We start from the raw sequence: 13,978 nt of genomic DNA, 5'->3' as shown, positions 1-13,978 counted from the left end.
ACTCTCTCATATCACAACATGTTTGTTTTTTTATGTTCCTCTTGTCTTGTAAAAATCCAACTTTAAAGATAAAATAATAGCTAGCTGTTTTGTAGGAGAATAAAGGCAAGAGCAGCGGTTTTCCTCTCTTATTAATGGTGAATGACTCTCTGTCTTGCAATGTTTTAATAAAACTATTCCAGTGTAATCTGCACACCTGACTTTAAGTTGTATTTGAATTCCTGTGTGAAGCTTTTTCTGGAGTTTAAACACCCGGTTACAGTCTGGTCCACGCTCATGTGTAAGAGTCAGCGATGTTTGTGTGTGTTTGTGGTATTTACAGGATTTCAAGTACACCTGCTGTCCAGATGTGACGGACAAACAATGTTTTCTATGGCTGTTTTTATTTTCTGATGGTTTAACTAAGATATTAATGATGTACATGTCAAAACTGTGGTAATGATATCATTCAGCCTGGAATAAATGTTTTAAAAAAGGAATTAAAGCAACTTTAACGTACTGATCGAGACTGCTGGTGCTTTTTGTGAAAGGTGAACAATGTTGTTGTGTTATCATTTTCATTGACATCACTCGGTAGGAAGTGAAGCTAAAGCTGAGTGGGTCAAGTTTGCATTTTAGCTGTAAGATAACTCAAGGTTTTCACAGATTTCACATGAGACTGGAATATTTAAGTAGGTTTTCATAGCCAAGATTCACATTTTCTTACCTTTTAAATACAATTTGCTAATACCTTGCGAGATGCATTAAATTTAAATGGTTAATAGTTAATCCATTTTATATATTTGTTCTATGTAACTAATTATGCATCACCAGCTATATAGTAGCTAGTGAAGGTGTTTAATGGGATGGGAGGAATACTAATCCTTGATTTAAGCGAACCCAGGGTAAGGGTTTGTCAGCATTTCACAATGATGAGTGCATTAATGCAGCATTGTTAAAGATGCATTTATTTCCTGCAGCTGTTGGATATAATATGTAGAAAATCTGCATGATGTGTTTTATTTATACGTTTATTGTCTTTTCTTTACTGCCTCAGGGTGCTCATCATTTAATAAAAGCAGTTTAAACAGATGTCTGTAGAAAACAAGTCAAGGTGACTAAAAGCTGTAGAATTTTAGACCCCTTTACTCAGAAACTTTACTCCTTAGCCTCTGCTTTAACAATTTAAATGTGAGAAGATACAAGACCAAATAGGAGAGGTTGTACATGTACTCACGGCTCATGGAAAGATATACATATGTGATCACAAGTACATCAGACATACTTAAATTCACTTAGTGTGTATTTATTCATCAATTAATGCATGTGTTCTTCTATTATATACTGCCACTTAGTCATTAATGTAGCTCTGTTCAGGAATTGTGTGCTTCCATAGCTGCAGGTGTGACATCAGGTATTTACATCATTTAATAAACCTGCACTGGATGTTACAATATAGTAAATTATCTGTTGTCATCGCCACCAAGTAGTCTTGAAGTGCAAGTAAAAGTGAAGCTGTTGCTGGTGGTGATATACATTTGAAATGCAGAGACATTTGTAAGCATAGGACTGGTTAATTAACTATTAAAGGACCAAGTTAAACAAAAGAATTAAGAACTGACTCAATATTTTTGTAAAATGGAGTAATGCAGCCCTATTATACTGTTTGGGGTTTTCACTACATTAATGACATCACAATGTAACAATTGCACTTCTATTGGCTGGCGCTCCAACACATTGTACGTGATAGGTTAAGGGGCGGGACATTTTCTAAGTGGTTGACCCACTGATCACAACAGAGCCGGCCAGCTAACAAGTCAGAGCAGACTGGGCTCTGGTTTCAGACAGAGGGTGAACAGAGGTGCTGCAGCACAGGCAGTATGAGAAAAATAAAGAGCTTATGGAACAGTAAAGCATGGAGACATGTCCCAGTAGAGACACTAAATACAAATATCACCCTGAAAATGAGCAGAACATATCCCCTGTAAGAAACACTCTTTGCAGTAACAGATGCATCCAGCAGGTGTCACACACTAGCAGATCTCAGAATCACTGCTGTGTGTTACTGTTTGTCTCCCCTGGGTCCACAGCCTGACATTGCTGGGAAAGGGGCCATGACCCCCACCTACTCACACTCAAAGACACACACGGGCATCAATCCACTAATGTTTTGGTGCTGTTTTTATCTCTCGGGGTCTTGAGTATGGCTGCATCAGATAAGAGTATGTCTGTTTTTGTGGGGTTACAGATGCAGAGGGGTGGGGGTCTCCAGACAGGAACCCACCAGCACATAAACAAGGTCAGAGGTGGGAAAGGTGCGAGCAGGGCCCATTACCACCCCATTAAAATCCCACCCAAAGAGCAGAAAATCACAGACATATCAACGGAGCAAAAACTGTTTTTATTACACGTCTACACACAGTCCAGATACTGGAGTCAGCATGTACGCTTCAGAAACAACGGTTCATCATAAACATTCATTTTACACGGGAATGAATTTAATTTAACAACTTTCATTCAGTTGTGACATAAGCTTTCAAAGCACAGAAAGATAAAACACGACCCAACATGAGTCAATCAGGGACGTTTTAAAAGCATCATTAATGATCACAACTCAGCTATTGAAATGGATAGAGGCAGTTAAAAGCATTATTTGTTAGAGCGGCGTTTAAAATATTAACTTTTGAGCTTCACACAAAGTTTTTGAAGAGTAACATCATTTGGAGAAATACTATCATTTGCTTTTATGCCATGAAATTAATGCAACGATGTCCTCTTCCTTTGTGTCCGTATAAAAAATGGAGAGCTAAAACCAGGAGAGTTAGCTTAGCTTAGCTTAGCATAAAGACAGGAGGAAACTGTTAGCTGTTTTTGTCTGAGGGTAAACAACGACGTTTACTAATCACCCCTAAAGCTCACATATGACCATGTTATCTAACTCTAAGAAAACAAATGAGCGTATTTCCTGAAATTCATTTAAGATAAGCAGGATAAAGAATGACAGTCATGATGATATACTACAGAGAAAACATAATGCTGACACGAAGAGGATAAACGTCAGATAAAACAATCATTTCCCAGATTGTTGTCACCTCATTATGCTGAAAAATAACAGATCTTTGTTCCTCCATGTTTTCTCTGTAACCGTGCCATGTTTTAAATTACAAACTGATAACACTTGAGCATGTAAGGAGCACAGGGTTGGCAAGTAACATATTCTTCTACCTTTGAAATGTGTGGAAAAGCATTAAACAGCAGTCACTGGATATACTCTCTGGTTCATTTGTTGGTTCAGACCTTTAGTCTGTTTCTCTTGTTGCAATGTTTGGCCTTTTGGCACCCAGAGTCAGAGTTCAGGTGTCAGACTTATAAAATGGCAGTCCCTCGTAAAGTTCTCACACTGCTGTCGGACGAGAGGAAGCATTTACCAAATGTTTCAGAGACTCTTCATCACTGGTGAGCCAGAGGAGGGCGGCAGTGAGACTCCTCCTCTGTATTCCTGGATGTCTGCAATGATTTCCTCGTCCTCCAGAGAAAAAATGGGATTTACTTTGTCCTCCTCCAGCAGTCAGCCTGTCTCTGGGTGGGTGTTAGAGTCGCCGAGGGCGGGGGCACCAAGCAGTGTCTGGGTACAGCAGACAATGGACCGACCTGAACCTGAGAGTGAGAGGGGAAATGAGTGTCACAATGCCTGGAAGCCGCCAACCCGCAGATTTCAAAATAAGACTGTGAATACAATTAGCCGTGTGCATGCTATCATACACACACAATGAACAAAGCCAGGAAGCTTGTCATAGTAGTAAAACATACACAACGAGAAGCGCTTACATAAGGGAGAACACATGTTTTAAAACTAAAGAGTTTCCTGAGATAGTAGCTGGAGGATGATCGACAAACATCAGGATTTTGTGGGGTTTTATTCTTTTTCGATTAACCTGTCTATCAATACGTCAAACGTTTTATCTTATTACCTCCAGCCCCTCTATGACCCTGAAGGAAAACTACCATCCGTGTCAGAAATAATGACCATCAGCCCAATTCAATACACAATGATACCATTACTGACAAGAGGACAAATAAAAGAAAGGGGAAGAAAGAGGGGAAGCACGACACATAAAAAATAAACACTCTTAATGTCGGGAAGTTTACAGATAAGATCGGTTAGTGTTTAATCCTTTCCATTGTTGGGGGACTTTAATGTCAATGTGGTTCCTCTCAGTGTTCAGAGAGGAGGCCGCCTTTTGAGCCTCACAGACCAGCATTTACAGGATAACGCTTCATCTTGGTCATCAAAGCATTTAGCGGAAGTATGTTTAAAATGGTTAACAAAATTGGGACACTTCCTCAGGGGAGTTACCACAAATAGAGTTGAGAAATGAATTCATACATTTTTAAGTTGATTGAAAAAAAGCAATTTTAATAATCAACTTAATAGGCAAAAATTCTATTAAAAAAAGGAAATCATTTCCAGCTATCAATTGTGAGGACTTCATGTGTTTCTTAATATTGCATTTAAGTCGAACAAAACAAGCAATTTAATACCGTCACCTGGTTTAAATCGTCCAATTTTCACAATTTATAGACCAACAGAAATATAAAACGAATCATAAAATGATTGTTGTGTTTGTGCTGCATCATTGGCTGATATATTACCTTGTAGGATCATCATTTATTGAAAACGGTCCATTCACATTGACCATGTTTCTGCTGTTTTCCACTGTGCCATAGCTGAGAGTCACCTAGAGAGGAGGGACGTCAAAAACAAGCTGTTAGACCATCTGCTGGTAGTCGAGTATGTTGGTGTGAATGTATATGTGTGTGTGTGTGTGTGTACCTGGTTGTGTATGTCTGACACCAGCCCCAGGTTCTCCAGGTGAGAGTGGAACAGCGCTGAGCGGAGGAGGCTGACACCCAGCAGCGCCTCCACGATGTAACCCACGGTGCAGTCGTCCGGGAGGCGGATGTGCTCAGCCGTTGCCATGAAGGTGCCATCACTGGAGCAAAAACGTAGGAAAGAGGAGATGTTATGATACAGCTGAAACAGTCAGTCAAACATCTTGTGTGTAGTGTATATTTACCTCGCCCAGGTTTTCATCTTGAGAGCGAGGCCGCGGCTCAGACAGAATCCGGCTCCTCCTGTGGCGAACCAGAAACGCACCTGCTTCTGCAAACACACACACACACACACACACACACACACACACACACACACACACACACACACACACACACACACACACACACACACACACACACACACACACACACACACACACACACACACACACACACACACACACACACACACAGCATGAGAGACAGGTGTGTAATCACACTGCATGCTGCACTTGGAATCAGTGAGGACAAACTAATGTCGATCCAACTCTGTGTGTAGCTTGGATCAGGAGTAAACTGACTTCTGCAACTTAAAGAGATGCCCCAAGCAACACCAAAACATACTTCAGTCTACGCTTAAGCATACAGACATACTTTTACAGGGAGCAGAAGCTGATAGCTACACTTTGAAGTCAGAGCCAGACTCCTTTCACAAAATCAGTTTTATAGAGAAGTTAATTTTCCTTTAGGAAACGACTGAGAGAAATGTAAAGCAGTATTTTTGATGGGGCTAAAATACATTTTTGCTGCTGGCCCACCACTTCAAATAATCCAAACAGTCCCTTTAACAAGCAAGCAGCTTTCCAGAGACTGAGATCTATTTCTATGCATATTTATGATCATTATAAAGCAGGGAATCAGGACGTGAAGCAGCAGAATATCAAGTGAGATCATTAGCTACTGTCTGAGCATCTGCAAGGTGAATCCACCAATTACCATTTCCGTGGTGCCGAGCTTCTCCGTGGCTTCTATGGGTCGCTCGAGACTGGGCCGGCCGATGTAAACGTCCTGAGTGTGACTGAACTGAGACAACAGCTTCAGCAGGGAGCCCACGTTCAGGTAGTTATCATCATCCACGTGACAGAACCACCTGCAACAGACGAGAGTTAGGAAGAGGCTCAATGGGTTTGAGTGTTGTTGGAGGTAACTTTAATTGCTGCTCCTGCTGACAAAGCAACTCTTAAAACAACCGCAGGATACTGAACCCTCATTAAAAGAAAGCTAGCCTGATACAAAAGCAAAGCATATGAATACATTGCTTTCTTTTCTGCAGGTTTGCATTGATGTTGGGAATCACTTCTACTTATTTTCACACACATCCACAACAAAACTCATTGATTATTCTCAGTATTTCGAAGAACAAGAAGAACAAGAAGAACAAGAAGAAGAACAAGAACAAGAAGAAGGAGAAGAAGAACAGTTTGGCTAGTGACTTGTGTTGCTGTGTGTGAGCTGTGTGTGTCTTACTTCTTGCCAGAGTTGATGAAAGTGTCATATTCCACAGCCATTTTACAGGAAAGAGCCTGCCGATTGTGTGCAGCGGAGCAGTTGGTGTTGATCAGGTGATCTCCTGATGATCAACGACAAATACAAATGAACAACAAGCCCTGACACAGCATTCGTTACAGAAAGGAAATGATGTGTATTTATTAAGGCAGCTCAAAGTAAGCGCCACACTGTTTGAAAACCATCTAATAAATGTCCTCATTAAACATGTTGCTAAGCATAGGGTAGTACAATGTGTCAGATAGGGAGAAGAATAGCTCATTGGAAGTAAAACAATTCTATGAGTGTGATGAGGAAAGGCTTGTTGATAAAACTGAAGTGACTTCCTGCACTTCAGGGAAACACATTATTGCAAAGTCAGCAGCCCGGTTCCTGCTTTCCTGCTCACTGACTGCAGATAACAGTGTTGCTACTCAGCAAAACTGCCTAGTGTGTGTGTGTGTGTGTGTGTGTGTGTGTGTGTGTGTGTGTGTGTGTGTGTGTGTGTGTGTGTGTGTGTGTGTGTGTGTGTGTGTGTGTGTGTGTGTGTGTGTGTGTGTGTGTGTGTGTGTGCAGCTCACCCATTTTTTTCCTCAGCTCCTCGTCCTCTCCGTCAGTGAACACAAACGTCTGTGGAAAGAAACACACTTCATGTTATTCCAACAGAAACAAACACACCACGATGAAAAAGGACTCACTGCTTCACCATCGTTGTTCATGGAGGATTGTTTATGATTTCTGGTGAGACTCCACCTGTTTCCTCGGTCAAACACACGCTGACACACACACAGCAACACACACACACACACACACGGCGGCAGTATGCAATGCAAACATTGGATGCAAGCCAGGAAAAAAGGTAAGCGCCCTGTCTATCAACATCAGAGCAGCTGGTGTGTGTGTGTGTGTGTGTGTGTGTGTGTGTGTGTGTGTGTGTGTGTGTGTGTGTGTGTGTGTGTGTGTGTGTGTGTGTGTGTGTGTGTGTGTGTGTGTGTGTGTGTGTGTGTGTGTGTGTGTGTGTGTGTGTGTGGAGTGACAGGGTTGAGGGTCACTGCGCACTCAGGAAGCCGTGGAGACCCCTCAACCTTCCACAGGAAGTAAAACAAAAAACAGAGCGGGGTCTTTAAATATTTTCTTTTCTGTATTTCAGAACAATAGATTTGAGGTGACGCAATGACAGGGAGGTGAAACTGCTCAATCCCAGCTCTAACGTTGAGGCTGTTTACATCCATATTGAGTGAACAGTGGGGGACTATTGCTCTAATTCTAGGACAATGCAACAGGACAATCCACAAACATAGACAGAACTTAACCAAGGATTTTCCTGGCAGTGTTATGTTCTTGATCAAGTCAGTCATACAGGCAAGCATAGGCAAACATTTAGCATGCTAACATTTCGCTAATATGAAACAAGCAAGCGGTAAGGGTTCCCAGTAAGCTCGATTGTTGGTCGAAAAACTACAAGACTAAGAGTGTTAGACTGCTAGTCTGTTATGCTAACATGCTGATCCGGCATAATGATAGTTTATCATGCTAACATTCAGCTAATTTGCTCTGAAAAAATACAGCTGGGGAATAATGGGAATATCACAAGTTTAGCAGGTATTAAAGTATTAGAAAAATATCAATAATGATTTTATAATGAAGCTAAATGAAAATTAAAAAGGACTATCAGAGTGCTGCAATTTATAGTGAGTATGATTGGAAGTTTTCCTAGCAATCTGTCCAGTAGTTTTTGGCATATCACTGGCACCCGGTGAAAAATGTTGCTAGGATGGCTAAAAAACATTTGGGTGTTTCAGGGAAAACTTGGCTTGATTGGGTAATAAAGTCAAATGCTGTATGCGTCCTTGAAGTCTCTAAAACGTTCACTTTTGTAATTGATGCCAGGCCGACCTCGACCTGCGAGCCAACAGATCAATACTTAACGAGTTGCTGCAGTGCAGGCCTGGCACAACATCAGCGGGAGGGATGCCAGGAGGTTCTGCATTATATCCTTCTGACATTAATTGACTGCAAAGCACTTTATGCCAAATAACAAAACATTATGACTAGATTTTATGTTTGTGTTGACTTCCTATCATCTAAAAGATCCATATAAAAATGTCTTCATTGCAAACATTATCAACTCACAGCTAAACATCATCACTTTAACCTGATTTCATGTCAAATCCAGTCTCATTAAATCACTATATTTCCCCAGTGCTTCTTAAGGAAAGGCAAGATAAGCTATTCCATATAGGCTCGATATACTTAAACAAATTCACTTTGAACTGTGCTTGTTTGTAATATGTTCAAATCTATTATTTCCTGGTGTTTTTCTTCATTTGCTGAAAGATGTATGTCTCTTGTTATGTATGACAGGCTTGTGTTTTTCGACTTCTTTTATGCAGGTGTCCATTAAAGCACCTCCAAATAAAATATATTGATATGATGATGGCTAACAGGAGTTCAAACACCCTATAAGAGAATTATTATAACACTTGTGCCGATCGAACTTCTACAGTCAACTTAAATCTGTTTAAAAGTTATGGGTATCTTCTAAATCATTCATCTGCAACAGCAGCGACAAAAACTAAACAAATAATCTCTATACTTCCTATCCTTCATGAAGAAAGAAGGAAAATCCCCAGAGGGGTTCCCATCTGCAACCCTCCTGCCATGCAGCACAAATTAAATAATAAATCTTTGTACCGCTGCCTGTGGTAGAGAGGGAAAAACATCTCTGCGTGTCCAGCCAGCTGTGAGTTTTCGTCAGTCTGTTTTTTTTCCACTCTTAAGCCTCTGGAGAGCTTCTGAGTGTGTGCACCAGCAGTGTGTGTTGGGAGGAGGAGGGTTGGGGGGGGGTCACAGGGGAGAGAAAATGTGGATTTGAAGAAAAGGGGGTGGGGGTTGGTGGTTTGCAGGAGTTTTACAACACAGGAAACAGTGATAACAACAACAACCACTAAGGCAGGAGGAGAAAGTGGTGTCTTTGTGTGTGTTTACTCTTGTGATCAGACGCTTTATTAACTTCCCGTGAGAAATCTACTGAGTTCCCAGGACATGTGAAGGTAACCCTGTGTGTGTTTCCATTACTCAGCAGTCTTGTAGTATAGAGGTGTGTCTGGGAAACAGGTAGAGTTACACACACACACCTGAGCGTGAGAGCGGGGCAGGAATGCGTCAGGCGAATCAGCTGATTTCTCCAACATAAGCTCTATTTACATGTCAACAGCATCTGTGCAGCATGGGATGAGACTGGAACGACTCCTCTTTCAAACACTGAGGTTTAAATGGAAATCAGAACGACCGCTGTTCGCTCCACAGTCCTGTCTGCATTCGATTAGGAGCTTTGAAGCCACTGGGTGCAGTCCACCACAGCCCTCTGTGTTGTACAGCAACAGATTTGACTCACTCACCACCGTGATGCAGAGCTAAACACTGTCTGTGGTGTTTGATTTAAAATATCTATCTGTAAGACTGAGCATCCCTCCTTTAAAGTCATCTGTCCATGAACCAGATCACAGGAGTGATGGTTTAATCATGAGGAAAAGATGGTTTCTACTATCATCGTTGAAGGAAGAAGAACAAATTCAGAGCTGCAATGATTAGTCAATCCACCAGAAACTATTTAGATGACCTAATAATAGTTTTTCAAGCAAAAACATCTAGAAATGTGTCATTTTTAGTATCCCAAATGTCAATATTTTGTTGTTTCCTAACTTATTTTTGATAGTAAAGTTAATATAGTTGGGTTTTACCAATCTGAAGACAGCAGATTGGACTATTAGAATTGGACAGCCCTATTTTTCCTCAGTTTAATCAATTAATCAAGACAATAATTGTTCAAAAAAGCAAAATAATTATTTGTTTCTGCCAAATTCACACTATTAACTTAAGTAAAAGAAACATATTTTGCTACTCAAGCTCACAAAGGCTCCTTTCAATTTGAACTTAATGGGTAGAGGTTAGGTTTGAGAAGGAAAGGAGGCGTTCTAAAAGGTAACCCTGTTCAAGGTGGAGCATTATCTAAACTATGTTTCTACTTTTGAGAACTTCATATGAATTGAATCAGATTCTATGAGTTGTATTGCTGAAACAAATAGTAAATAAGGCTGTTTCCTGGTACATTACACGCTTTTACTCTTAAATGTAGCACACCAGAAGTGGGAAAATAACCCAAAGTAACTTAAAGTGTACTTGGTTTTTGGGAAAGCACTTTTCATTGGCTTCCCCTGTTTTTCTAAACGCATGACATCTCAGTTTTCTTGATGTTTGAAGCTGTTTTTCATTATGCAGTGAATCTGTGCATGTTGACGACAGACTAAACAACAACTGAACTATTGTTTTTATTCCCAGTTTTGCAAACAAATCTGCATCTCATTGAAACTACTTAATGCAATCCAGGCCTCATCCATCTCTCCTCTTCACGCCCCCCGCTTGTATAATGTCAACACGTTAGGAGCATTGTGGTCAGCCTGTTAGCCCCTCACATCACCTCTCATACATTACAAAGGGCTCTATCTCACTTCTACAACACACTGGCAGCGGGATCAAAGGGCCGGCAGACACAGGCACATTACAGGGGGTTTATAACTCACTTGCAATGGCAGCAGGAGATCCGGGAATCCTTTATAACTTCCCTTGATATAAAACTATTTACACAGGATCACACTTTAAGCCAGATAATGTGCATTTAATCTTAAAATATCACAACTGCACCAGCTGATAAACCACATAAACACAGGATTTAAAGTTTACTACATTTAAGTAGAGGAAGCACTATCTGGTCCTTTTTGTGTGACTGTCATTTGCACAAAATTGCATGATAAAGGCTAATGAATATTCACTTTCTGAATGGTTTCCCCCGCATTAACACAGACTGTAGTAGTTTATCTTTCTGCAGGTTTGTAACAGCTGATTTTTGTTAAGCTAAAGTCTCTTTCCTATGATTCTGAATAGTCTGTTTCTATCTAACTTCTGCTTTCTCAAGTTTTCCTGTTTGCAATTCAAAAGCATTGTTTCCAATGACAGGTAACAGCAGTGGCATAATTACTCTAAGTACATAAACTAATGGGTGTTGTACTTAAGTATTATTAGATGTTTAACTTTTACTTTCATTTACTTTACATTTTATGCAACAAAAACTTCTACTTCACTTAATTTTAGAGGCAAAGTTGTAATTTGAACTCCACTAACTTTATTTAAAGTAGGCTACAGTAACATTATATATCACATGTAGTATTTTACCAACCACCACTTTAAAATCATATGAAATGTGACAGTAGACTATTGTACATTATGCTGTAACTAAATGATCCTTTCTGGACACTTAATGCTTTTACTTTTGATACCTGTACTTGGGTAACATTTAAAGACCATAATGTTTCTACTTGCACAGCTGCGTCTCACCTGTTGCATGTTTCTGGAGATCCAGGTGTCAAGCAGCAGCTCCAGTCTCTGCCGGTGATACCTCCCAGTGGTTTTCACCGCTATGAACAGGTCAGCCGGGGAGAGAGGCTCCACCGGCCCGGGGGGAGCGCTTCTCCTCGGAGGCGGGCTTATAGCTCTCCTCTCCCGGGTAAGTTTCTTGAAATACCCCGAGAAAACTTTCCCGCTCGTCGATGCAGCTTGAAGCTCCACCGGGTCTCCACTGCCCGTGTGTCCGACAGAGAGCAGCAGCATCCCGGTCACCAGTAGGCAGGACACCCCGGTGACAGCAGCGGGACTGACGGAGCTTCTGGATCCAGCTGTCCACATTGTGACACTGTGGAAGGCTTCTTTCATAAAGTCTGAAAACTCCTTTTTACAACATCTCCACTGAGCAGACCATATCAGCCACTGTGTGTCTCCCCTTCTGTGTTTGACCTCCAGCTGTGTGACTCTCTCTCTGTTCAACTCCTCCAGTGGGCAGGACCGGGCCATGGTGAACCAATGGCCGGTTTGAGCGCTCGGTGTGGGCGGGGTTAAACTGCAGAGAGGCGGTGAGGTCTCTGGATGAACATCCACATGGCAGCAAAGACTGATTCCAGGAAACAAGCATTCTTACTTCTTAATTTAGTTTACAACTAATGTATGACATTACTTGGCAGGAAGAAGACAGTTAAGATCAAATACTTTATAAAACAAGGAGGATAAAGTGTATGAGCTTCATGCCAAAACAAAACATCTAGCCTACAGAAGGCAAAGATATCTATTTATTGTCACGAATGGGTTTTAAGCATAGACAAGTCTTCTACTGTATATATATACATATATACAGTCTTATGTAAGTCTTCTACTGTATATATCTACAGTAGAAGACAGTGGAAAGACTAACGTGTAGCCTATAAAATCAATTAAAGGCCAATGACTACGTACTCTACAGGTTTAGATTTATTGTCTGTTGTGCAGTTTTGCATGAGGTGTCAGCTTTCAGCTTTGACCTTGGAGCTGCAGGAGTCCTTTCACTTTCTGGAGGTCTGCTGAGTAAATACTGACTTTCTCTTTCATTTTGAGGAAATACCTGCAAGGAACTTAGTATTTGGTGGTATTTTACCAATCATATGACTACTTCAAGATGTTTTTTCTCTCCCTTTTGGGGTTTGGCCCTGCACAAGTCTGTGTGTTTGGTCCCTGGTGGTATATTTACACATGTCTAAGGGGACCAAAAACTCATTTTTGATGTTGTTTTTATCTTACTCAGGGTTTTGTATGTGTGTTTTTGTTTTCGAGGCTTAATAGTGAATTAGAGAGAGTTTCAACCACCGAAAAGCCTTGTTTTTCTAGGGAACACAGAGGTATTATTTGCCCCTTGCTAGATGCTACTGATGAACACACAACCTTAATGATACAAGGATTAAAATGCAAAATGCAAATTTACACAGAGCATAATTCAACACACTACAGCTGTTAGTTGTCTCTGAATGAAAGCAGCAGTTTTCCTTACTGAGTTCCTCTCTGTGTGAGTCTGGCGATCATTTTCGAATTGGACAGATGTTGAAGACGACCGTGACATTGGAGTGTGTGTAGTGCTGCCAAGTACACACACACACACACACACACACACACACACACACACACACACACACACACACACACACACACACACACACACACACACACACACACACACACACACACACACACACACACACACACGCTCTCTCTCAGAAGACAGACGTGCCAAGCATCCATGTTGCCAGATACACCAACCATCTGAGGAATGTTTCCTGTCTAATAATGTGCAGTTTGTCTGTGCTGCATAATCTGTGCTGATCCCTCAAGCAAAGTCTGTATAATATTACATTTAGGAATCTCTCTGAACCCAAAGAAGAATGGACATCAGTGCTGGGAGTGTGAAGTTGTTTTATGGTGTATGGGTACGTGTTAGACATTTGGCAGCGCTACTCTTTTACACGTTTAACAAAGTTATCCAAACTACAGTTTATTAGTTTTGATCTGACTTATATTTTTTACATGAAAGTCAGTTCTTGACCTTCAAAACAACAGTTTGTGTTACACATTTCTCATGGAAATAGAGCCTTTGACACGCAAGAACCTACTAAACCTATCTTGGGTTGAGAAATCCTGAAATGATACTGACCTTTCAACAGTTTCAATCTCCAGGGGAAGTGAATAAACTCCATGTGCTGAT

At 40.9% G+C, this 13,978-nt stretch overlaps 2 protein-coding genes across 2 annotated transcripts in view; one reads left to right on the top strand and one right to left on the bottom strand.

Annotated features, from left to right (window-relative positions):
* LOC134864104 (protein tweety homolog 3-like) overlaps window positions 1–499 on the top strand; it is a 30,014-nt gene extending 29,515 nt beyond the window's left edge. The window contains exon 15 of the mRNA XM_063882878.1: window positions 1–499. This exon is cut by the window's left edge and continues 2,451 nt beyond it. The gene's annotated coding sequence lies outside the window, so the exon portion shown is untranslated.
* Window positions 500–2,361: 1,862 nt separating this feature from the next.
* Window positions 2,362–12,204, bottom strand: LOC134864128 (beta-1,3-N-acetylglucosaminyltransferase lunatic fringe-like). Its single transcript, XM_063882918.1, has 8 exons — window positions 11,755–12,204; window positions 6,942–6,990; window positions 6,343–6,445; window positions 5,812–5,965; window positions 5,058–5,143; window positions 4,814–4,973; window positions 4,633–4,718; window positions 2,362–3,636 (listed from the first exon to the last, which is right to left on the bottom strand). Exons 1-8 carry the CDS (start codon window positions 12,127–12,129, stop codon window positions 3,570–3,572), a joined length of 1,080 nt encoding a protein of 359 aa, XP_063738988.1. The 5' UTR covers window positions 12,130–12,204; the 3' UTR covers window positions 2,362–3,569.
* Between the last annotated feature and the right edge of the window lie 1,774 nt (window positions 12,205–13,978).

Source organism: Eleginops maclovinus, chromosome 5 (genome assembly GCF_036324505.1).
Source record: "Eleginops maclovinus isolate JMC-PN-2008 ecotype Puerto Natales chromosome 5, JC_Emac_rtc_rv5, whole genome shotgun sequence".
Classification (NCBI taxonomy): domain Eukaryota; kingdom Metazoa; phylum Chordata; class Actinopteri; order Perciformes; family Eleginopidae; genus Eleginops; species Eleginops maclovinus.
The sequence above is the reverse complement of the archived record's forward strand: the minus strand, read 5'-3'. Positions and strand labels throughout refer to the sequence as shown.